Source organism: Panthera leo, chromosome A1, assembly GCF_018350215.1.
Source record: "Panthera leo isolate Ple1 chromosome A1, P.leo_Ple1_pat1.1, whole genome shotgun sequence".
Classification (NCBI taxonomy): domain Eukaryota; kingdom Metazoa; phylum Chordata; class Mammalia; order Carnivora; family Felidae; genus Panthera; species Panthera leo.
The window spans coordinates 112630581-112657326 of NC_056679.1; the positions used below are offsets into that span (position 1 = coordinate 112630581).

At 37.8% G+C, this 26746-nt stretch overlaps 1 protein-coding gene across 2 annotated transcripts in view; it reads left to right on the plus strand.

Annotated features, from left to right (window-relative positions):
• Positions 1–26746, plus strand: part of SMAD5 (SMAD family member 5) — a 48484-nt gene that overhangs the window by 1207 nt on the left and 20531 nt on the right. Inside the window, exons 2-4 of one of the 2 annotated variants that reach the window (XM_042935791.1) lie at positions 16533–16559; positions 19225–19796; positions 24524–24775. In XM_042935791.1, coding sequence (XP_042791725.1) covers positions 19394–19796; positions 24524–24775 — 655 coding nt within the window. In that variant the 5' untranslated portion in view covers positions 16533–16559; positions 19225–19393. The remainder of the gene's footprint in view (positions 1–16532; positions 16560–19224; positions 19797–24523; positions 24776–26746) is intronic. The other variant, XM_042935781.1, reaches the window with a different exon arrangement.

A 26746-nucleotide genomic window follows, 5' to 3' on the forward strand; every position in this document is an offset into this window, starting at 1 on the left:
GAGGTCTAGAGTTGTTGGGGTGGTGGGGGGGGGCGGGGAGGGGGGAACATTCCTGGCTGCTTGTGCGTTTAAATGGGTGTGGTGCTAAGTATATCTTGTTTACCTTATCTTTCTGTGGAAAAAGTTTTGAAGTCTGGTTGTGTTTGTCACATCATGCCTGTTGCCTAGCACTGCCTAAAGTGCTCTTATCTAGCAACAGAGGCCGGGTAGGTGGAGGTCGTGGCTTGGCCTCACAGAAGTTGAGAGTAAAGGATGCTTGGGTTGTTGTTTTAAAAATTATTTAAGTTCTTTTTAAATAGAGCGCTTGAATTTCCTTAAGAGGACCCGAATTGCCCCGAGCAAGTTAGTTTTCAATTTTAATTGAAAGGAGTTCTAAGATTTCTGCAAGGTGTCAATGTGGAAGTGGCCCTTGTAGGCAAAACAGTTCTTAGACACAGTGTGACAGTTTGGTATTGATCAGGATACTGTTGTGAAATTAGTGTGTTCCAGAGTCAGTAAGTAAGGGATTATTTTACAGATTTGTACAACTTTCTTTTTTTTCTTTTACTCCTTCTTTGGTAACTATTTTTTCCCTCTGTGGGGAACCCCAAGATGACAAGAATGCACACATCATAAGAGACAATTTACCAAAATTTCACCTTCACAAAAGTGGTGCATAATACGTTTTAGAGTTTTAAATTTTAATTTTTGTTTTGTTTGTTTGTAGATCTATTTTCCCTCTCTATTGCAGAACCCTTGGTCAGTGTGCCTTTCTTTTTGACATGGGTGTTTTTATCGCATGACTGTTACCCTGTACCTTTGTTACAAAATTTCATTCATTATTTATCCTTCCATTCCTTTCAGGTTTGAAATAGCTGAAATCGGCAATAAATGTTAGGTGAACATTCTCAACTGACTTTACTCTTAGATTTTAAATGCATCCATATGATACAGTGTGGTAAAAAGGAAAGTCAGCAGTGGACTGAAAAAAGAATAAAATATTTTTGTAGAATACGTGCAGATTTGCTGGTATTATCTACTCGTCTGGTTCACCTCAGTAGGCGCCACAGAAATGGGTAGATTGATACCTGCTGCATTTCTTTCCCCTCTGGCAAAGTCAGCTATTAATTTCAGTGGGAGACAGTGACAGAATGTTGTTACTAATGAGGTTTGAATCAGATGTTGTTTACTGTTAGTTATGTAACATGTTGCTGGAAGTATTATTAAAAGTTGCCTTCTGTAGCAAGGTAGAGGCAAGTAAATTCTGCTTACTCTTCACTGAGTTTTAATTCTTGGCTGAACCTGAAGACACATTACACTATAACCATAATTATACCTGGGCAGCCTGTCTGTTTCCTGTTTTCATCATGAACCCAAACATTATGATTTGCAGTGATGATCTTTTTTGTCCTTTGCGTTAAACAGAGGCAGTGTGTTTTCTCTGTCTACTGAAAACAGATTTGTAACTTGGTCAAATCAAAGATACTGGATTCTCTGTTTTTGAAGACCAAACAGTAAAATACCAGTTTTTCACTTATTAGTAATGTAAATTGAAATACTAATGCTATCTTAAAAAATCCATTTTACATACTGTTTGATAGTGCTTTATGTAAATTTTAATCTTACCAGTAGTTTGTAGAGTGTGTGAATTAAGAAAGCCCTTTTTGTTTATGACTTATCAGTGTTTATTATTACCAGATGTATATGTTGGTTTAGGCAGTGAGCCACACATTTGGATAAATTTCAGAGTCTGCTTGAGTGTACTTTAGGATATAGCCGCCTTTATTCCTTTGGTTTATCATTTTTCCCTGTTCTCTTTACTTCTGGAGGGTCTGTGTTCATTTCTCTTTTTTTAAATTTTTCTTTCTTTCTTTTTTTTTTTTTTAATGTTTATTTAGAGAGAGAAGAGAGTGAGTTGGGGAGGGGCAGAGAGAGAGGGAGACACAGAATCCGAAGTGGACTCCAGGCTCTGAGCTGTCAGCACAGAGCCCGACGTGGGGCTCAAACCTGCAAAGCACCATATCATAAGCTGAGCCCAAGTCGGATGCCTAAGCTACTGAGCCACCCAGGCGCCCCACGTGTCTCCCTCTTTGTGTGTGTATGTTCCATACTAATCACAAAGAAGAAGCCACAATAGTTTATTTCTTCACATGTTACCAGTGTCTTATATCTGATGGGTGTGCCACTTGACTCAAGGTCAAAGACATTGAAGATTTCCTTTTATAAAGGACAGTTGCAGCCTGAGAGATGATTTGTAACTCCACCAGTCTGATTATTCTGGAGAGGAGAGTTATCTGGAAGGCTAGGACCCAGGAAGACTGCAGGGAGATAGGGTGCTTTCCCACCAAAGAAGATGGTGCACGACCCCAGGAAGCCTATCCATGTCTTTTCACACCTTGTTTTTCCACTTCCAAACCTAATAGAATAACAGTAATTGAAATTTTTAGTGTTAGATTATCTAGTTTATTGTCGTTATCTAGAACTCTGAATCCGAGAAGTATGTGTACTAGTTGGAAGGTTAAGATACACAGTTCGTTTTGAAGAATTGATTGTTGTCAGGACCAGTTAATTTCCCATTTTCGTACATCACGTTTACATTCTAACATTTTTATTGTTTGAAAGATGGGACAATTACAGAGTTAGTAGGTTTTTCACAAATAGTCACCTAGTTTCCAGCTCTTCAATATTTTTTTTGTTTGTTTTTTTGTGTTTGCCTTGGGCAGCTAGCTGGAGACATTTTTGGCCCCATCTTAGGAGGGAGGTGGTTTCAGTGACTTTTCTTCCTGCTTTTACTGTGATATTCCTGACTTGGTTGTGACAGTATTTTAGAAGAAAGAATTATTTATCAGACAGTTCTGTATGGGCAAGACTAAAATTGAAATTCACTTTTGGAAGCTAGTTGTTAAAGTACATTTTGTGAACAGGTTTTGCTTTTGAATTCTCTGGTGTACTAGTCTCTGTAATGTTCATCCAATTTACAGAGGAGTATACTCTGAAAATCTGACAATGGTTTGATCTGTTGTCTGATTTGAACTGGATTTCCCCTTTTGATTTCCGTATGTATGTGTTACTTTGTTACTGCTGAAAGTAACAGTAAGAAAAGAAGCTAGTGTCACCATCCCACTTTTCTCTGAGCTTAGCACCTGGAGTCCTGAGAAGTGCCTTACGCTTTGCCCATTTAACTATGATCTCAGAATATGGCTGGTGCTTTCAAGGCAAGTTTTGTTTTGTTCAGTTTTGTTTTCATGATGTGTCAGGATCTGCCTTGCATCCTATCTGGTGGGCTGTATAACTTGAGATCTAGTTATTCTGGTTTCTGTGTTCCCAGGAAAAGCGGGTACTGTGGAAATATTTCAGAGCTAGTCTTTTGTTTTTTTCCCCCTTATTCACCTCTATCTGCCCACTTAAGTGAGTACCTACTTAACTCACTAACCATTTCCATTTCCACTCTTTGGAGCTGAGTGTACATTAAATGAATGATGACAACAGCTGAAAAGGTATCCAGAGCCATATTTGCTCCTTTTTCTTCTGAGTAGGTGACTTGAACTCTGGGGTGCACGTGAGGTATGTGGAGACCATCCTCCTAAAGCGTTGTGTACTCAGGTTAGTGCTTGGTGCTCCAGAGACACATTTGGTAATGTAATGATTTGGTATCCCTTGACGATTTTATAATTTAAAGGAAAGCACCATAATGATTGACCAGCTCTGTGTCTATTCCTGTGCCTACAGGCCTGTGCAAGTATACTCAAACACATCTGGTAGTAATAGAGGAAATCTTGCAGGCTCTGTGGGGGTGAGTATACATCTAGATCAGGCTCTGCTTAATTAGAGGACTTAGAGGAGCAGGTGAAGTTTAAAGAGTGATTAAAAACTGGGAAACAAAAGTCTGGATGTGGGAGATAAAAACGTAGAGACTTGTGTGGGCACAAAGAGAGACTATGCAAGATAATCTGTGAGAAGTGTCAGGGAACGTGAGTTCAGCTCCTGACTGGCTTTGAAATCCACCGTGAGAATTTTTGATATCTTTGGAAATTGAGAGCCACGATTTGGAAAAGTAGTGATTTAAATGTTTCTCTAGGAAAGTTATTTTGGTGCCCATGTGGTTGTATCCCCTCTTCCTCATATATGTTCCCATAAAGAATAGTAGGATTTCTGAATCAAGAAAGCTTGTGGGAGGGGTGCCTGCGTGGCTCAGTCGTTTAAGCATCCAACTTCGGCTTGGGTCATGATCTCACGGTCCGTGAGTTTGAGCCCCACGTCGGTCTCTGTGCTGACAGCTCGGAGCCTGGAGTCTGCTTCGGATTCTGTGTCTCCCTCTCTCTCTGCTCCTCCCCCGCTCATGCTCTGTCTCTCTCTCTCTCTCAAAAATAAATAAACATTAAAAAAAATTTAAAGAAAGAAAGAAAGCAAGCAAGCTTGTGGGCAAACTTGGTCCTGGTTTGTTTCTCTTCTCTGCCTGCAGCCAGGGATGTGGCTTATGTGTTTTAGTAATTGTATGTCTGGATCTAGGATTGGTTTGACACTGGTGGTGCTGATACATGGTGACTACTATTGATGTTAGAGCCATAAGGGTAAGATATTTTTAGAGCTTTACCCCCACCAGCCACAAAAACAGTTACCTTTGCAAGTGACTTCTTTACATGTTTCTAAGGACCTTGTTTCTCAGACCTGCTGTAAAACCTAAGACTCTTGTTGAAATGGTGGGAGGTAGGGTTCTAATCTCAAACTTAACGAATCTGAATTTTGTGGGATGGTTATGAGAAATGCGTTTCCTTAGGACCCCCATCTGTAATTCTTTTGTACAGGTTTGGCTGAGATCATGGTGGGTTGTGACCCAACTGTATGGGCATTTATTTGCATGGGTTGATGTGCTCAGGAGATTTTGTTTTGGCTAACAGTGTTGGATGAAAGTTTTGGATTGGTCACTTGCCTTTTACTTTGGATTGAAGCAGTTGGAGAGGTGTTGGAGCAGAAAGTGAAGGAGCTGTTTCTGTGAATTGTTTTGTCAAGTCTGGGCACGAACCGTGTGTGTGTGTGTGTGTGTGTGTGTCTAGGGATGAGTTTGGAGGGTGGTTTGTGTATATCTTCTGGGAGTTGGTCAGGAGGTCCTACTTAGGTATCTTGAGGTAAGAACAGGATCTTTGGGTTTTCATATTAATATGATTTCATTTGAAATGGAAGCCTGGTGAAGCTTAATAACATTTTATTTATACATTTAATGTATGTAAAATGTAACTCCTGATCTTCCTTTAGCTTTGTTATGAGTTTTCCCCCAAATCAGTTGATGACAAATCCTGTTCTTCCAGTTGTCAGGGCTGACACCTTGGAATCATTGTTGATGCCTGTGTTCTCACATTCCCCTTATCTCTTCTATCAGGAAACCTACTATTCCCTAAAATGCATGTGAAGTTGTCTACTCCCCACTGAACTGCCATCACTCTGATCTAGGCCATTATCATCTCTCACCTAGCTTACTGCAACTCTGAACTGGTCTTCCACTTTTACCCTTGCTGTTTATTCTCAACACATGAGCCAGAGTAGTTAGTTCTTTAATGTTTGTCAGAAAATGTTCTGTCTCCACTCAGAGCTCTCAAATGGGTCCTCATTTGAGTTACAGTAAAAGCCATTGCCCTTATATGCAGGATGTCCAATCTGGGTCTCTCACCTACTGAACCCCATTCATTATTTTCCCTTCCTCGTTCACTTTATTCTCATGCTACCTTGGTCTTGGCAGTTCTCAGAATGTGCCGGACGTGCTCCCACCTTGAGATCTTTGCATTGCCTATTGCATTTGCCTGCCATGATTTCCCCCAGATGTCTGCCTGTCTTGCTCCTGTTTCCTTCATGTTTTGATTCCTTTGGTGTCTGCTTAAGTGAGGCCCACCTCAGCTGCCCTATTTAAAATCACACCTCTCCCACCACACTTACCATTCACCTTCCTCTGCTCTATTTTTCTCCCTAGCACTTTTCCCCAAACAGACTACAGTATTGCTTATTTATTGCCTTCGTCTGTCTCCCTCCTCTGGAGTGTAATCTACCGAGGACAAGCGTTTTGGGTCACTTTATTCATGTGTATATTCCCAGCTCCTGGAATGCTACCTCAGAAAATATCCTTCTGAATGAATTGAATAAATTTCAAAGGTGCTCTGAATATGCTTAGTATTGTTTCTTAAAGATTATTCTCTGGTGAGAGAGATAAAAATCATGTAAGTCAGCAAACACTTACAAATTGATTTATACACTGAAGGAAATGAACATGGTATTAGATGAGGGATTGGGGAAAACCTACTTTATATAGGATTATGAGGTGATCAGGGAAGGTCTCTGGGATGACACTGAAGCTGAAGTCTGAATGCCAAGAGAGCTTGGAAATTAGTGGTTGGGGCTTGAGGAGAGTGGTTTGGGCAGAGAATGGCCTTTGTAAAATCTCGGAGGTACAAAAGACATTCCAGTATAGGAAGATAAATTCCTTTGAAAGACGAATTCTTACTAATATTTTTTGAGAGCAGGAAGTGTTTGCCCCTAGTTTCTCATTGATTTTTCTTAAATTTCAGCTTCCAAATTTGAATAGTCCTAGATAGATCTGTTGGAGATAATTTTTTTGAAATATGAATGTCTCTTGACATATAAGTCCTCTCTTTAGTAAGGATTTTAATATGGCTGAGGTATAGCTGCACTTTGGTTTTCAAATTTGTTTTTTCCCCTGACTATATTGGAAGTATGTTTGTTTTAAGAAGTAAAGAATTGTATGAAGCAGAAAGTGAGAAGTACACTACCCCTTCAGCTAAGGCCCTTTCAAAAGCTTTTTGTGCTCATTCTCTTTCATTTATTAAACAAATATTTCTTGAGCATGTGTATCACCGGGCTTACAGTGATGAGTGAAAATAGGTATGGTTCCTCTAATATACATTCCTGCAGAATTTGTACTCTTACGGAGTTGGACAGATAAATGTAAAAATATAGTGTGTTAAGTGCTACAAAGTAGAGTTATGTGATGCAGTAAGAGTGTTTAAGAGGGGTGTTTCGTCTGTGCACCACCATCTGGGAAGGCTTCCTGAAGAAGGGATGCTTGAGCTGAAATAGAATTAATGTGTGTGTGTGTGTTTTGTAATATGCTAGATTCTTCTGTAATGCATGATATTTCTTAATTTTATAATGTGTATAATGTTCTCTGTATATCTCTGAGGTACCACTGCTTTTTCTTTGTATTTCCAAGGTACTCTGCATTATTAATTGAAAGTTCGCAGAAGAATTTCAGGGAACTTAACACACAAGGATTTCTCAATCTTACTGTTACCTGTTTGTTTTTGTTTTTGTTTTTTAGCTCTGGGGAGGAGTCATTTCTCCAAGAAATAAAAAAAAAAACCCACTGTAATGAAAAAGTCATCCAGTCAGGTCTTCATAAACAGAGGTAGACTATAAACTTCCAAGGTGTGGTAGGTAATAGGTCATAGTTATTTTCTCAAGTCCCACCAAGTTCTGATATAAGAAGTAGCACACATTCCTGTCTGCTCAGTTACTGGCCTTCTCTGCTTGCTGTACATATTTTTAATTTTATTTTAATGGCTCATCTTTCTTGGTTATCATACGAAAGTAAATCTAGAAGAAAATGAAGTGGTGTACGAACCAGCATATGAAGCTGTTCACAATACCTTCTCTTCTTTCCATTACTTTTTAAGATCTTTGATACTACAGATAGTGTCTTTTCAGCCTGACTTTTTGGCTTATTAGATACTCAGCCGGTTTTGAGTAAATGAAACCTGCCCTCTCAGAGTCAGCTCTCCCTTCTGTTGCTATGGTCCTCCAAATCTACACATCCCTCTTCTCTTGAGCTTTAGTTTCACTATTGCCGGGACGTGTATCTGTGCTTACTTCCTCCTGGCCCTCCACAGCCTCCTCTTGGCTAGATCTAGAATTGTCCTTTTTAGGTAAGTGATGTCTTTATTTTTCAGCTTTTAAACCGTTACCTTTCTTGTTTGCCCTTGGTCTCTTCTGGGTAGTTACCAAATCCTGTTGATGTTTTATTTGTAATGCCCATCACATCACTTCATTTTTGTCTCTACTGCCATCCCTGTCCTGGTCTGTGTACCACTGTGCTGGAGTGTCTTCCTGTCATAGTTGGATTTCTACCATATATTCCATCTACTCTCTGCCTCCTGAATTAAGTCTCTTACTTAGTCATGTGCTGTTGCCATTTTTGACTTCTCGAAATTCCTCTTTGGATGTGTTTTTCTGCTTAGAACTCTACACTGCACATAGGGTTCCTTCTAGCAGCCGGGCTGTAGCCCTGTATTCATTCTTTCCCTGTTTGGCATTCATTCGGGGGCCTTTCCCTTTTGCTTCACAAACTAATTGTCCTCTTCCTGCCTCATTTGGCTTAATAATACTTGGTTTTTCTTATTCTTGTTCTTTATTAACAACTGTATTGTGATTTATAGATTGTCATCTTCCTCTTTTGAGCTTGTGATAAGCATTCCCAAAATATGTGCAGAAATGATGTGCTGTTATCCTTGCCTCATCCTTAAGACTTTTATCCACTTCCCTGCAATGTATGTGGTGGGGGAAGGACCCAGAGCTAGGCAGAGCTAAGATGTTTTGTATACTGGCGAAGCCTTCCACTTTTTGTCACTAGCCATTTGCAGCCTAGTTAATTTTTTCTTCAGCATTCTTATTCACAAATATATCTTTTTACCTTCTTTCTCTCCTGTTTTCCAGTTATGTTGGAATAATTCCTCTTTCTTTCTGTTTTATTTATGATCCCCCTAAATAGATCTAAGTTTCACAGTGTTTGATCACCAGATTTAGTTACATTTACTCAAACTGCAATATTGATGGAAATTAACTGGCTCAACTTACACAGGTTGTCACAGGTATTTCCTAACAGGATTTTAGATTTGGGGACATTCTCTGGCTTTAAAGCTAGAAATAGAAAATCCCTGAAAGGAATATTTTGGGTACTGTTCAGTTTAATTTGTATTTTTTGGTTTGTTTTACTTGGTTAGCCCACTATGCATTACTGTCATAAGACTTGACTTCTAAGGAAAAGGCTCATTTTGACACTTACAGTTGTAAAAGTTTGGTATAGTACAACCTCAGAGCAAAAAAGAGAAAACAGAATTTGTCTTCTCTCCCTGATTATGCTATTGAAATAAGGCTTTAATATTTGTAAATAAAGGTTAAAATGTAAAAGATGTTAAACATTAAATGTTACAAATTTGAAATAGCTTCTTATGAATGTTTATTGCAAAAGAAAGTAATTCCATGATTTCAGTTCCTTGAAGTCTCCTTGTTTTCCTAGGAGTTAATTATCTCACCTTTAAAAAATAGTAGCAAATATGTATTATTCCCACTGGTGTACATTAGGGTAGCTTTAATGTGATCACTGGCCCAGGATGAAGATGGGAGGCACAAATAGAATCTGCTTAGAAGCCAGGTTTTCGTGTAGAACACTGTCTCATATATCTGGGCTGTGAAATGCATTTTCCTTTTTACTTAGAGGAGAGCACAGAGGTAAGCAACGAGACACTATGAGGAATGAACATCTCTGAAATTGGGAGATGTCTTATAATCAATGGCATTTGAGTATTGGTTTTAGCTGGGTGACATTTGTGTTGCAGTTGTCCTTGCAGGTGCATAAACTCTGCCTTTCTGTTTATGTTGCTGTCATTTCTTTCATTTACACCCTTTGGGAAGATCAGGCAAGTATCAGAATTTGCAGGAGGGATGTCCATGGCTTGAATGACAATACTGGGGTAGTACGGGGACACTCTTCAGACCTGCAGTCTGAGGGCAGAGACTGATACTGTGAAGAAAAATTTTAAGCGGTAAGAAAGCACTGTGTGATAGTTTAATTTGCAACCTGTTCTTCCTTCAAGGTTAATAAAATAATGGTACATCTTAAGTAGATGGCTTCGTATATTCATTGAAATAAAGTAGCTCAGCTATATATTTAAAATCCTCAGCCTGATCTCAGAAATGTTCATGATTATTGCAACAGTAGTAACTGCAGTTCTCCTTTACTGAGAATGTGCCATGCCAGGCACTGAGTTAAGTGGGTATCTCATTTAATTCTCAGAACTGATATTTATTATACAAAATAGGAAAAAATAGAGGTTTAGGTGTAAATGTTAAATCCAGAATTTGAACCCAAGTTTATTAGACTTTTTAGATCTGGTGTTTTTATGTGTTACAATGCATATATCGTTATCCATTGTGTAGATTAGCCTTATTTTATTGTATATTTCTAGCCAGTTCTTTAGTTTTACCACCTCAGTTCTAGCAAACTGAATTATTTTCTCATCCTGGTGGATGAAAACTCAGATTTTGTGTCTTTACTCACAATTATTTTTATGCCTCTGATAAGGCTACTTGGTGGTTCTTGTCTCCCTTCCCCTGTGCCCAAAGGGCCATCCCCTTAATTTATTGTAGCACCTTCTACACCCTTAGGGCATCTGCCATTCTCCATTGTGTATTGCAGAGAGGTATGGGCATATTTTCATAGCTTATCAATTTGTAATTCTTTAAAGTTTTAGTCTGGACTTGATTTATCTTTTTTAGCCTTTTAGTTTCTTGCTTAGTGGTTTGCCCTTTTTAGGTGCTCTCAGTGAATGTGTGTTGTGTAAATAAGACCGTGAGTCTGAGATTAAGATTAGCACTGGTTATGTCTGTTTGTGCCTCAGTAGACTCTGAAGGCATTGTAGAACGGGAGCACAGAGAACCAGATTAATTGCCTAGCAATATGTAATCTCTGAAGACTGAAGTTATTCAGTATAGCTTTGGGGACTTTCCTCTATTACTAGGATAAGTTTAGAGATACTATAGGAAGGTATTATGGATGGTTATGCACAGCTGACTGAGCTGAAATTGGTGTTCTCCGTGTTTGTGAATTCATTTTACTTAGTGAAAAGCAAAAGAGGTGTGAAAAATTGAACCAACTTTTCATGAACAGATTCAAAATTCTACATTTTGTTTACTAGAAAACCTAGTCATACCCTGATTTTCAAAGGATTGAATGTTTATTTGGGGTTCATATTACAGATGCTAATATATGCATACTAGAAAAAAGTATAATATCTTATTTTGTTTTTTGTGTATGTAGTGAGAAATTCTTTTCATAACCAAGGACTTGAGATAGTAAAATAAATCTATTGCTGTATCCAAAGCACTGTGATAGTTTTATTTGTGTGGATCAAGGTATTGTCTCGAATCTGATAGATTTTTACAGAATAGTTTACAGGAGAAAATTTATCATACGGGTACAGTACAGCAATTTTGATCCCAGTAAAACAATTTTATTTAGAAACCTAAATGTTAAATATTAATGAAGTGAATGAGTGAGATTTAGGCTGTTAAAATTATGTGTTCTAGTGATTAGTGTGGCAAAAATGTCCTAATGAAATAAAAAGGCTTTGGAGTAAGGCTACCATAATGAATATAAATTTTTAATTAAATTTTAATAAAATATAAATTTTATTTTTATAATTTTATTATAATAGTAATAAACACTAGTCTTTCATACATATTGACTCATTTTGTTCAATTGAGAGAAGAATGGGTTGAAGTAGATAAAGAGGTTAATGAAGTATGTTAAGTGGTATAAAGAATCACTTTGAAAGTGAGCATATTGAACAAGATTATCCTTGGTCTCTGAAACTATATAATGTTGTGATAACAACACTTTGAGTATTTTAGAGAAGTCAGAGATAGGGAGAACAGTAGAGAAGGTCTTTAAGGAAAGAATATTCTTTGGTGGGAGACTTTTCTTTTTAGGGTACCGTGTGTACAGTGTTGAGGAGCGTGAGTTCTGGAGCCAGCCTGCCAAGTTTCAATTCTTGGCTCTATTTCTAATCTATATAAATAAGCAAGTTACTTTTAATTTCTCTTTACTTGTTCTCTCATCTGTAAAATGAGAATAGTGGAATTTACCTGATATGGCTATTGCGAGATTTTAATGATTTTTTTGTCTCTCAGAGTAACGTCCTTAACAGTGTTAACATAGTGTTCGATAAATGTTAGTGGTTTTTTATTATTATCATCATCATCATCAAAGGAATATTAATGTTTTTGCTTTAGCAATTGATTTTGTAGAAAGGAAGCTGTTGGATTCCTTGAAATAGCTATATTCTTTTTAAGAAAGCCAAATGCCCCACAAAAGTCTACCTCTGTAGGTAACTTCTTAAGATCATTCATGCCCTGTTGTCGCTTCAGTCATTAACATTGCAGCCCATGTTCCATGCTTTGTACAGAGAATTTCCAGCACAGCACAGCAATGGAGAGCTTCGTAAGGATAACTAAGTCATTAAGAAAAGCTTATGCTACATTTAGGTCTTCCTGAACTAACGATAATTGGCTCTAAAGAAACCCATTTAAAATGAAACCATTTAAAATTAGATCTGTATTTTATACTAAATTGTGAATAAAAGGTCTGATTGGGACTTCATCTTCAAAAATTAAAACTTGGGAAAAACATTAAGTTACAGTTGTAAACATGTATTCTTATGATGAGCAAAGAATGGATCAAGTTTGATGGATAGGCTTAATTTTTCTCACAAGATAATTTAGCATGATAAGGCATCGTTATGTTTGTCATGCGTGCTACTAACATGAAGAGCTTTTTTGTGTTTTTTGTGAAAATATGCATAAAAAATACATACTGATTTTACTAAGGATCGCTCTTAATCCTATGTCAGTGAAGTTGTTCTCTCTCCACTAAGATAGGCTTGCTTACTGTAAGTGTAAACATGGTGAATTCTTTCAGCTCATTGTTCCCTATCAGTGTAAACCCACTGCAGACGTACCATCCATCTTGGCAATATCACATCACTCCTGCGGGTCTCTTGGAGGCGAAGGGAACTGCAAATCTGATGCTTATGCTGCTTGCTGTCTGTCCATGAGTGTTAAAGTCCTTTGTCTCTGAATCTGGAGTCCCATGTCCTTCGTCAGCATCCGTGAAACAGTTAACAGACTAACTTACTTGCTTGGGGTTGGGGAATGGTAGGGTAAAATTAAATCCCCGACCCTACATTGTTGGCCGTTATTTTAATAAACTTTGTAAAATTTTAGAGTATTTTGCAAACTTTGTACTTTCACTGGTGGCTTGTAAGCCATTATGGTAAGGGAAGTGTTAGTGAATAGGAACTAATTTTGTAAGTGATCAGTTCACAAACAAATTTTTTTAAAGATTATTTTATAAATCTCAGGTATATAACTTATTGAACATTTACATATGTGTACATCTATGTCATCATCACCCACATCAAGATGTAGAATATTTCTATCTCCCCAGAAGACTCTGTCTTGTCCCCACTTAGTTAACCCTTCTTGCCTCTGATGATGTAGGTTAGTTTTGCCTTTCTCTGAGAAGGAATGATAAAATGTGTAATCTCTTGTATCTGACTTCTTCAATATTTTATGAGTGACTTATCCATGTTTTTCATGTGTTAGCTCTTTGTTGTTGCTGTGAAGTATTCTGTTTGATGAATTTGTTACTATGGTTTATTGACCCAGTCCACTATTGATGGATATTTGGGTTATTTCCAATTTGGGACTATTACAGATAAAGTTGTTGTGAACATGTGTTTGCCTTTTGGTGGCGCTAGCACTTGTTTCTGTTAGTTATATATACCTAGGGATGGAATTGCTGGGTCATCGGGATTTATGTGTAATGTGGAGTGATATTTCACTGTTTTCTTTAAAAAAAAAATTGTTTCTGATAACAATGTTGAGTCCATTTTACCATCTAATGGCCATTGTGGTATTATGTGAAATGCCTGATCAGTTCTTTTGTTTAAACACCAGTAAATTCTTATGATGACTTTGTAAGGTGAGACTTAGATAATGAGTACTTGAATTAGTTGCACATATCAACTTCTGCATGTTGCAAAGTTACAAAATATTTTTAGAAAGAATAGCACGAAAGGTTTCTGAAATTTTTAGTCATTCCATTTTTAGAGTTGAATACATGATTTGTCCCTACTCCTTTCCCATTTCTCGTTTTAAGAAAACACTAATACTGAGTCTTAAGTTTTTGGAATCTGACACCCTTTTTTTTTTTTTCCTGAAATCAGTCTCTTGAAGTTGAACTAATGATATCCTCATTCACCAGTCATTGGCCTTTTCTTTGTTCACATTCTCTTTAAACTTCGCCTTGTGTTTGATATTCTGCAGTACTGTTGTATGTAATTTTAATCTCCTCCTTTTAACAATACTTCTTCGGTAACTTTTTCCTCTTCCCTACCAGTGAATGTTCCCTAATATGCCTGTGTTAATGTGTTGCTCTTTTCCCTCTGTTGAAAACCTATTTTATATTACTGTTTCAGTTCTTTGTAGAAAATCTTAAATCTCTTTCTCATCTTTTCCTTGCTCAACCTATATGTCCAGTTACGACTTTTTCTGATAGAGTTCACGTTCTTCTCTACTGACTAAACTACCTTCTGAGTGTCCTTGATTCTGCTAATGGGGTTATCATTATCTTAGTCACCTGGTTCAAAATTTGAAGTTATCTTTGATTTCAAGGTATAGTTGATAGAAAAATCAATGACCATTCATTAAACACTCCCTTAGTATGTGATAAGATGCACGGAATGGTGCCAAGTCCTGAAGACTTCCTCCTGGAAGGATTTTGTACTCCATTTGGGAAGTTAAGATAGTTCTTGTCGCTTTTTTTTTTTTTTTAAACTTCCTGATCTTGAGAAGGTGGGTGCAAGTTGGAGAGAGGCAGATAGAGAGGGAGAGAGAGAATCCCAAGGAGGCAGGGTCCTCACCTTCAGCTCAGAGCCTGACACGGGGCTCAAACTCACGAAACTTGAGATCAAGACGCTCACCCGACTCAGCCACCCAGGAGCCCCCTTGTCACTGTCTTATTAATTAGTTTTTATGATAAATATTCAATGACCATAGCCTTTTTAGAATAGGGTGGTGAAGGAATTCTTCACAAAGGGGGGTGGACTTGAGCTTATCATTAAGGATGACAGAGATTTCTCTTGGACACTGATGGGCAAAAGTACAGGAATTTGTGCTGGATCAGAAAGTGTGTATAGTGGTACAGTGGTGGGTACATTAGGTTTTTTTAAGTCTTGACTCTTCCTTTGAATGCTAATGACCATAATTCATGTTTAAATAGCACTTTGGAGTTTATAAAGCATTTATTGTATGTGTGCTGTGTGTACACATATGTACACACATATTTTTTTACTTAAACATTTCAGTGACTTAGGAACCATCTACCTTTTTGTACAGATAAGTTAGTAGACTTGGAAAGAATGATACTTGCTCATGGTCTTCTGTCTTATAAAGGACTGAATCTGGTCATTTTCTGTTTTCATCATACTACTTTTTAAAAATTAAAAATAGTTAATGTTTTGAGTTATGACATATTTAAACATAGAAAACAGGAGAGAAAATAACATATCTGGTTACTTGCCAGGTTTTTTTAAAATCTGATTTTAAAAGAACACAGCTTAAGCTTTTCCATTCTTCATCCTTCTTTCACCAGTGGTACCCAGTACTCAGTGTCCTGAGATTGGTTATGTATCATTTTTATTCATACTTATATTCTCTTATCATATGTGTGCATATCCATAAATACCATGTTTTAACTTTTATATAGTTGCTCTTATAAAGGAATGTATTTTTTTCCAAGTTTCTTTTCTTTAGTTCACTCACTCACTACTTGCTTGCTCACTCACTGAATAAATAACTGTTCTAGGTCCAGGGGACTATGATGGTGGATAAGGAAGATAAAGCTACCTGCCTAGTAACATTTCAGTGGGGAAAATATCTAAAAAGAAATAAAATTGATATCTTGGTCAGGTTAGAATAAATACCATGAAAATTTAGTAGAATCAGGGACTAGGGAATGCTGTGGGAGTGTGATGTATACTATTTTAGATAAAGTGGCCAGGGAAGTCCTTTTTCACGAGGTGACATTTGAGTAGCTGAATTAATTGAAAGAGTAAGCATGTTAAATAAGATCAGGGAGAATTCCAGGGGAGAAAACATCAAGTGCAAAGGTCCTGAGGTAGAAATGATCTTGGAACACTTGAGAAATGGAAAGAAGTCAAGGGTGATTAAGTTAGCTAGAACAATGGTAAGAAATGAATCTGCAACTGGAGGGGTTGTGGGAGGGGCGGTGGGCTAAATAGGTAAGGGGCATTAAGGAATCGACTCCTGAAATCATTGTTACACTATATGCTAACTAATTTGGGTGTAAAATAAAAAAAAATTAAAAATAACAACAACAACAAAGAAAGAAATGAATTTGGAGGAGAAGCCAAAGGCTAGCTCATGTAGGCCCTTTAAAGTGATGTTAAGGAATTTGGATACCAAGTGTGATGGGAAGCCACAGAATAATTTTTGAGCAGACGTATGACAGAGTTTGACATACTTTGAAGGTTACTTTTATATTAGAATTCTGTGTAGAATACTGTAGACACTTTATAGTCCGTGAACTGTTACTGACAAAAGAAAGAATGTGGGAGCTCTTTCTATGTTGCTCTGGGAAGATCTGGAGGATATATCGTTCATATGTTTTTCTGTACCTTTTTTCTTTTTAGAATACCACAGTTCATGTCAATGAAGAGGTAGGTGTGTGTGTGTGTGTGTGTGTGTGTGTGTGTGTGTGTGTGTATGTGTATGTGTTTGTGTTAATTTTCTCTGGAAGGCCATGAAGGACAAAATAAAAGGATGATCTCTGAGAAGGGGAATTGATTGATGATGGGAAGAAAAATGGGAAGGAAACTAAGCACTCAATCCTTTTTGTCTGTCCAGACAGACTGTACAGTGCACAGTACACATCTTAAGTATCTCACCAGCTGTATTTTCACACACTGAGCTCTCCTATATAATCCCCCATAGTGAGAAGTAAAACTTCACCAGGATGGCAGAAACTCTGATTCCCTTCTAATTAATATCCTTCCTTTGAAAGGGAAACCACCGTCCTTTCCTGACTTGTAGCACAGCATGCAAGAGTTTTACCTCCTTGTAGTGCCAGCACTCGTAACTCAATTCTGTTCACCATAATTTTAGTTTAGTGTTTTTATTTTGATATCGTGCAAATAATGCATCAGTAGATTCCCTTTGTTAAAAGGTTAAAACAGTACAGAAGTATATAAAACAAATCACACTGGACCCCTTTCTATTTCCTTTCCTCCATTCCATGCAGTGATTAATTATGTGGCCTTGTAGACTTTGTTCTGTGTTTACATGCATAAATAACTTTTCCTTTTTTAAAATACGCAATATGGTTAGTACTTGATGATGATGATGATGATGATAGTGCTATTAGATAAGTAGTTAAAATTTATTAGGCATTTTCTGTTGGTTCACTACTAATCTGGTATCTGGTCTTTAAGTTTCTCTCCATTCATCTTCCCCTTCTCAGCTTAACCTCTCCATTGCTCATCTATTCTCTCTTCTACACGCATGCACTACCCTGTCTAGCCTTCATCATTATGTTCCACTGTTACTCAATAAAGATCTCAATCCAGCCAGACCTGTCTACTCTATTTTAGGAAATGCTCTATTCTTGTCTGCCCACGTATTTTTGTTTGTTGTTTGTGTCCCCTATGCCTTTGAAATTTCTCTTGTCTTGACAAGCAAACCATATTTTGGTTTACTTTCTTATGTTTACTCTCTGGCCCAAATGGCTTTTATCCTATTTCCTTGAGGTAGCTACACCTGAGCTCAGCCCTTCTTTATGTTTAGCGCATAACACTTTATAGTCTGTGAACTGTTACCGACAAATACATTTTCAGTCTCTCGCTTTATTTCTTTAGTTTAATATAGCCAGTTTTGCTTACCTGGCTAAAATGATCCTGTGTTGGGCTGGGGAAGTTCATCCACACAGGAGTTTCCCTCTACTTCTGTACACCTTTCCCCGCATGGTTCCAGGTCCTAACCTTGGTTCATAGGAGTCTGCATAGCCACTGCTGGTTGATCAGCATCCAGAACAATGCTTGGCACTTAGTAGGTTCTCAATAAGTACATGTTGGCTCTTAAGATGAAGCCATACTGGAAGTGACTTCTTTAAGCACCATCATGGCAGTTCACCATACATGGCACGTAACAAGCAGTCAGTAATTATTTGTTGAATTTAACTCCGTTTTATTTTAATTTATATTTACCTGGGTTTTAACTGAACGCACATATTCTTTTCTGGGAAGATGTATCCCGATCCAGGATGGTCTTGACAGTAGAGTTGACTAGAATTTGTCAGAGGCAGAGCTGCGGCATTATTTGCAATGTTGGGCACAAGAAAGGAAGCATCTTTGGTTACTGACATCCTTTTTCCAAACATTACTTGTGCTGTTTCACCAGCTACTCATTGTCTGCACTTGGCTGTGTATTGACCACAGGGAATTATACCCATTCTTCTTATCAGTGCGGTGCCACTGCACATCACTTCCTCTTGTCATCATTGCCAAGAGCTTCTTAAGGGTGCAGAGGGGCGATCTGCCTAGCGCAGGTTCTTTAACTTAATATGCTGAAAATAATCACAGAAGGCAATGGGCATTATAAAATTATAAACTGCCCTTTTCTGGGTTAAACTTTGCATTTATTCCCTTTAAATCTGCTCAGCATTCTTAGCTTTAAAAATAGATACTTCCCACTTTTCTGGCAATTATGTGTGTTATGATTTATTTGAGGGCTTGTTATCTCTTAAGAAAAAAACTAAGCTAGAATTTGATAAAATTTGTTCCTAATAATGGGACTTAAGTAGTACTATGGCTTTTGCCCAAACCTTAAAAGTCGGTGAGACATTTTATGGACAGTAATGACCTTAGGGAAAAGCTAGATTTATGTGAAGACTTTTGTTCAGATTAGGACATGTCATGTTCAAAATTGACATAATGTGACATGACTTTCAGTGAAGAGAAGTACTTCAGAATCAAAAGTTTTGAAGGGCATTTGGGGGCTTACTGGCCTGAGGAAAGGAAACGTTTAGAGGCTATTTTTTGGATAATACATAGGAAGTAGAGCAAGCAGTCTGTTTTTGCTTTTGGTTATCGTTTGGCATTGCCAGTGAATTATTTGTTCACATATGAAGAAAGGAAGTGAGTGGTCACAGGACTTTAGAGAAAATTTCTTTCTCTAGACTTAGGTTTTTGTTTGTTTGTTTGTTTGCTTTGTAATGGTTTTCTGTTCTCATTTAAAAACAATATACCTTTCGCTTATATTGATTTAGATGTGTGTTAATTGTGTTCATTTAAGTTAGGGATCTTACCCTTTTTCCTCTCTCTCTTTCAGGATTTGAACCAATGAAAGAATCTTATGGCACTTACGAAGATAAATGTCACTCCTCCCTTTTTAATGGGAACTTCTGCTTAGAACCTGTATATGACTTTTCATCTGTGAGCTGTTCTTTGAGTAGCCACTGACTTTGAGTTGCAGGAAGGTCTCCGAAGATTTATATCAAATGACGTCAATGGCCAGCTTGTTCTCCTTTACTAGTCCAGCAGTAAAGCGATTGTTGGGCTGGAAGCAAGGTGATGAAGAGGAGAAATGGGCAGAAAAGGCAGTCGATGCTTTGGTGAAAAAGCTAAAAAAGAAAAAGGGTGCCATGGAAGAACTGGAGAAAGCCTTGAGCAGTCCAGGACAGCCAAGCAAATGTGTCACTATTCCCAGATCTTTAGATGGACGCCTGCAGGTTTCTCACAGAAAAGGCTTACCCCATGTTATATATTGTCGTGTTTGGCGCTGGCCTGATTTGCAGAGTCATCACGAGCTAAAGCCATTGGATATTTGTGAATTTCCTTTTGGATCTAAGCAAAAGGAAGTTTGTATCAACCCATACCACTATAAGAGAGTGGAGAGTCCAGGTAGGTTTTACTCTAAGAAGAATTAAACAAACGTGTCTCTTGCTGATTTACATTTCAGTGATTTAGTAGTTAAAAGACTATATTAGCCTTGTGTTTCCTTCTTAAAGATTTTAATCTCGGAAGGAATAGTGGCTTTTGAATTTAGCTTTTTATATGTAGATAATATAGCTCCCAAGTGGCTAATTCTAATTCATGTCCACCTTAAGCGGTCAGTCATGTGTGTGTGAATCAGGCAGAGGTAGTTGTATATGTGCTCTGCCTTTCCTGTGGGTGACATGTTTCTATTTTATCTAAAACCTGAGCTCTGTGTGTGTACTGCATCCCACTCCTTTTTGTGTATTCAAGAACTTTGTTCCTCCAGGTACCCCCGTCTCCCCAGCATTATATTTCCCCTCCCTACTAGACTATTTCTGTCAGCACACAAGCATGTCCTGATACTGCCCATCCTAAAATAAAAGTTCAGAAAGAATGCTGGTCTTGACCTCATTTACATCGCCTCACCCCCAGTCTCCTGCATTCTTTCCCCTAGTCCTCTTATAGGAGTCTCCATTTTTATTACCTCCGCAGAACTTTAGCCCTCCCCTTCGTTCTGGACACCCCTCCCTAGTTGGTCTCTCTTCCCTACCATTTGACTTGTGAAGATTACTTGTGATGCCTTCTTCTGGATAGAGGGCTCATTCCCAGTCCTCCTCTTCCTTTCCTTCTCAACATCATTTGATGGTTGATCTCCTTCCTTCCCACTCACAACTGTTTCTTTCTTGGCTTCTGGAACCCTACCCTTTTCTCATTCTCCTACCTCATTGGCTGTTTTTGTTTAGTCTCTTCATTGGCTTATTTTCCTGTTTTCACATGACTCAGTTCCTAGACATGTTCTACATCCATATTTTTCCTCTATGGGCTCTGTTAGCTCTCACTTGTCATAAAACTGTCTGAAAGCTCGTGCTTACACTTTGAACTCCAGAGTGTACTTCTTTGAGTTCTAGACTTTTGTATCCAGTTGCCCACTTGACACCTCCACTTGATCCCTCTCATACACATATCCTATTTACTATATCTCAGTAGGACTTTTGATTTTTTTCCCTCACCAAGTGCTTTCTTCCTCCATTTTTCCCTATTGAAGTAAGTGGCACCAAGCATTCATGTAATCACTACTGACGTCTTCTTTTACTTATCTCTCCGAAGTCCTGAATTTGAGCTATGAGCAAATGCTATTTGCGTGCCTTCAGATATATCTTGATAATGTCCCTTCTTACCATCTCTCATACCACTCTTCTAGTACAGACCACATTCATCTTTCATCTTAAGTAGTGCCTGATAGGTCTCTCTGCCTCTTTTCTTTCCCTCCAACCCATTCTGTTTTCTGCACAGCAGCCAGAGTGATCTTTAGAGGATGCCAAATCATGTCAGTGCCTGCTCAAAACACTTAAGAGACTTTTATCACACTTAGATTTCTACATAACCTCTCTTCAGACTTCCTCTCTTCGATGGACTTGCCCTACCCCTGCAGCTAGACTTTTTTTTTTTTTTTTTCTATTTCTTCTACTTCTCCCCTACCATCTTTTCATGGCACATTTTCTTACTTCATTCAGCCCTTGCTCAAATACCCCCATCACTACTTGATGCCAAATTAGCTTTTTCTTTTATTTATTGACTGATGTAAGCAGGAACTTCCTCTGTCTCATTCTATACTGCATCAGCAGTGCTTAGAATAGTAGTATTACCTTGTACTCAGTAGATGATGCACAGTAAGTTTCGTGTTTTGTTTTAATGAATGAATTGTATAAATTGAGATACTAGTTTGGTACATTTGTTATCTTTTGCTGTATAACAAATTAACACAGACTAAGGGGCTTAATACACATTTACTATCTCGGTTTCTATGAGCCAGGAGTCCAGGCATGGCTTAAGTTGGGTCCTTTGCAAGACTGTATTTAAAGTGTTGGTCAGGTCGTGGGTTTCATGTGAGGCTCAGCTGGGGAAGGACCTGCTTCCTAGCTCGTGTGATTATTGGCAGGGTTTAGTTCCTTGTGGGCTCTTGGGCTCTTCTTGCTGGTTGTTGACTAGAGGCTGCCTTCATGTGCTTGCCACTTTTTCATAGGTGGCTCACATTCATGGCAGCCCACTTCAGAGACAAGAAGAGAGAGAGGGTCTTCTTGATGGAAGGACATTACATTCTTATACTGTGTCATCACATACATCCTGTCACCTTTGCCACATTCTATTAGCAGCAAGTCACAGATACAATACTCACACTCAAAGGGAGAGGATTATGCAGGGGTGAATACTGAGAGTTGGGAACCACGGTGGCCATCTTAGAGGCTATCTGGATTTCACATGGAGATAATATAAGCCCAGAATGGTAAAAAAAAAAAAAAAAAAGTCTCTGGAAAATGCAAAAACAATGGCAGTGATGGTGCTGTCAGAGATCCAAAAAAAAAAAAAAAAGACCCACACGTGAAATTCTGGTATATCACGATTAAAAAAGAAGATTCTAAAAGCTCCCACAGAGAAAAGAAAGGACATATACAAAGGACTGGAAGTGAGACTGTTAGGTTTCTCAAAGCAGTTCTGGGTTCTGGAAGGCAATGAAGCAGTGCCCCCAAAATTAAGAGAGAAAAAGTTGTTTATTCTGGAATCTGTCGGCCGACGAACAAAAGACAAGGTATTTTCATGTATGCAAGGACTGAAAATTCACCTTCCTTTTACCCTTCTTTAGGAAACTAATAGAGGATGAGATCTAGGAAATGGGATCCAGCAGGAGAAAAGAGAAGGGACATCTAAGGACTTGAGAGCTCTAGGAGACTTAACATAGCAACCAGTGTAGATAGTAGAAGAATGAAGGGCGAAGGGTCCAAGGGAAGAAATGAGTTAGTAGATTGTTTATTTGTAGCATCTGGAAAATAGTATTGACTGGAATTTGACAAAACTCTTAGACCCTGGAAATATCATTGGTACGTACTTAAGATCAAACAAATGAAGGAACAGGTCAATAATCAGCTTTATTAAAAGCACTGTTCAAGAAAACATATAATCATAGTACATATCTGGTTCAGGATTGAATATTTGTACATTTAACCAAAAGTTTTTTTGGAACTTTATTGTGGGGAAGGGGAATGGGAGTGGGGTAGAATGATACAAGAAAGCTACTTCCTTTGCCACAAGAGCAAATCTGCAGTGTCTTCACAAATTAATAAGAGCAATATAAGCATACTATTTAGCAATGCACAAAGTAAATGTTAGAAGAAATGGGTAAGAGTTTAAATTTGTTGTCTCTGAAAGCAGTATAGAAGGCTTAGAAATTGCTGTGTTTATCTCTTGTAGCTTCTTTTTAAACTATCCATGTATTTTGCATGAAAATAAAATAATTTCTAAATAAGTAGTGTGTAAAAATAATATAAAGAGAGAAGTCACTGATTTTAGCTCTGCCTCTAAAAAAAAGAAGGAAAGGAATCCTTACTAGATTGAATTCTTAAATAGTTATTTCACTAAGTCTTTCAGATTGCTAGCCAGCTAAACATAGAAATTCTTACTGTCTAATGCCCTGCTCTCCCATGGCAGCTGTCCCATCATTCTGTGAGGGAACAGCAGTTGGTAATACACTGTCGAGCAAAACAGTTGTAATCAGATGTTAACTATGTAATTACAACACTGATTCGGTACAAAGAAAAGAGACAAAAAAACAGTACAAATGCTGACTTATATAGCCTCTGATTCCTCAGGTACATCCCTACTATGACCTAGTTAACTTAAAAACAGATTGATTTTATTGCTGCTGAATGATGTCAGAGTCAAAGTGAGATTGTTGGAAGTAAAATTGCACTGACAAATATGGGAAAGTTGTAAAAGAGATAAACTGGTACTTCCAGTAGGAGTTTAAAGAAATTAGGTTTGTTTTGATTTCCTATAGGGAAAGGTAGACATTTCTATGTGATTGGTCATTTGGGTCTCTAAAGAAAGTGAACTTTTGAATAAAGTTCATCTCTTTAAAAATACGTCTCTTAAAATACTTAGGCTTTGTTGGATGTATTTTCATTATGATCATGTTTAGAAAACTGATTTTGAATGGAAGATTTCTGCCTAGGAAATGTTACTGTTTTCACTAGGGAAAACTTTACTGAAGAACCTAAAATGTGTTATCTCTCAAACTAAGAAAAATGAAATGTTCAAAATTGAAAACATAGAGCCTTTCAAGGCATCTTCATAGTTGACCTCAACGTCTGTCTCTAATCTCAGCTCCTAGTTCAGTGTTTGGGGCACCTGTCTGTGCCTTCCTGTCTCCCTCTTGGAGTCTCCCCATCTCCTCCTCTACTATCTCTGCCCCTGGCACCCCTCATTCTGTAAGGTCCCATCAGGTATTGTCTTTCCCATAGTGTGTTGTTTGATCCCTTGCTAGCTGGAAGTGCTCACCTCTTTGAATTCTCACTGCATTAAATTTTCTGTATTATTGTTGTTTTTAAACATGCCTTCTCTCCTATTGAACAGGAGTGGTGTCTTCTCTGTATTTTCTGTTTTCCAGAGTTCTGTATACAGGCCTAAATCCTTAAAGAGTTTTTGGTTTAGTTATTATGTAAATAAACATTCAAGGTTCTACAGAGCAGCCCTTCCTGAAAGTAAATTGTTTTAATGGGCTTCTAATTGTACTGAATCCTTTCTATCTGCCCTTTAGTGTGTATGGGATGTTTGCTTTAGTTATTGCTGACAGATGACTTTTGATTTTTGTCTTTCAGTCTTACCTCCAGTATTAGTGCCTCGTCACAATGAATTCAATCCACAACACAGCCTTTTGGTTCAGTTTAGAAACCTGAGCCACAACGAGCCACACATGCCACAAAATGCAACGTTTCCAGATTCTTTCCACCAGCCCAACAACACTCCTTTCCCCTTATCTCCAAATAGCCCTTATCCGCCTTCCCCCGCTAGCAGCACATATCCCAATTCCCCAGCAAGTTCTGGACCAGGAAGTCCATTTCAGCTCCCAGGTAAGAATTTATTTTATTGATACAAAAAAATTACTCCTCGAGAATCAGCAGTTGTTTTTATACTACTGGCCCTCTGGGTGAACTGTTACATGCTAAGAGGTAGCTATTTTTGACTATATCCTTTGGTAATTGTTTGATATCCAGAAGAGTTTTAGATTTTATTTTGCCATGGACCATATGTTTTTTAAAAAGGAGAGTTGCTGTATTTTTCATAGTAATAGAACAAATTTAGAATTTGTATAGAACCATAAAAGACCCTAGAATAACCAATGCAATCTTGAGAAAGACTAAAGTTGGAGGCATCACACTCCCTGATTTCAAAGAGCTACAGTAATATTTTAAACAATTTTTGAAAAATTGAAGTATAATTAACATACAGTTTTAAAGATATCATAATTAAAGCAGTGTGGTGTTGGTATAAAAACAGACACATAGATTACTGGAGCAGGAGAGAGAGCCTGGACATAAACCCACACTTAGGTGGAGGGTTAGTTTACGACAAAGAAGCTAAGAATGTACAGTGGGGAAAGGACAGTCTCTTCAACTAATGATGTTGGGAAAACCGGACAGCCACATGCGAAAGAATGAAGCTGGACCACTAACTGATACCATACACAAAAACTAACTCAAAGTGGATTAAAGACTTGAACCTAAGACCTTAAGCCATAAAACTCCTAGAAGAAAACATAGGCAGGAAGCTCCTTGACAGTGGTTAGTGCTGGCTTTTGGATTGACACCAAAAGCAAAGGCAATAAAAGCAAAAAGAAACAGTGGGATGACATCAAACAAAAAAGCTTCTGCACAGCAAAGCAAACCATTAATAAAATGAAAAGGCAGCCAACCGAGTGAGAGAAAATATTTGCAAATCATCTATCTGATGAGGAACTAATCTCCAAAATATATAAAGAATTCCTACAAATCAATAGCACAGAAACAAACATTCCAATTAGTAAATGGGCAGTGGACCTGAATAGACATTCTTCCTGAGAAGACATGTACGTGACCACCGCCACATATGCTCTACATCATTAATCTTCAGGGAAATACAAAACCAAAATGTGTCATCTATCACCTTACACCTGTTAGAGTGGCTACTATCAAAAAGACTAGAAATAACAAGTGTTGGCGAGGATGTGGAGGAAAGGGAATCCTCACGCACTGTTGGTGCAGATTGGTGCAGTCACTGTGAGAAACAGTATGGAGTTTCCTCAAAAAATTAAAAATAGAAGTGCCAGATAATCTGTTAATTCCATTTCTCAGTACTTACAGGAAACAAAAACACCAGCTTGAAAACATGCACCCCTGTGTTCATTGTAGCATTATTTATGATAGTCGAGACATGAAAGCAACCTGCGTGTTCACTGAGGGATGAATGGATAAAGAAATGGTGGTGTATTCAGCCATAAAAGAATGAAATCTTGTCATTTATGACAACATGACTGGACTTTGAGGCTATTACGCTAAGTAAAGTAAGTTAGGGAAAGACAAATATTATAAGATTTTTCTTATATGTGCAATCTGAAAAACAACAACAATAACAAAACACCAAGATCATAGATACTAAGAACAGATTGGTAGTTGCCAGAGACAAGGGGTAGGAGAAATGGATGAACTGGTTTTGTTTTTTTTTAGTTTGAATAAATTGAATGTTTTTAAAAAAGCAAACACAGTTTTGAGGAGATAATCCTTTAAGAATAATGAAACAAAAATCACTTTCTCCTTTCATCCTACATTCTGTCTCTCACTGCTTGATTTTTGTATATAGTGTGTATCACAGTCCAATATAATATAGATGATCTTATATTCTGCCCTTCCCTCCTCTCCCTATCTTGACTACAAACTCCATGAAAAGGGGGTAATTAGCTTCTTTTATTTACTGCTTCATCCCCAGAGCCTGCCTCAGAGCCTGGTATGTGATAGACCCTCAGTAAATATTTATTAAATGAATGGATGAAATTATAGAAATATATA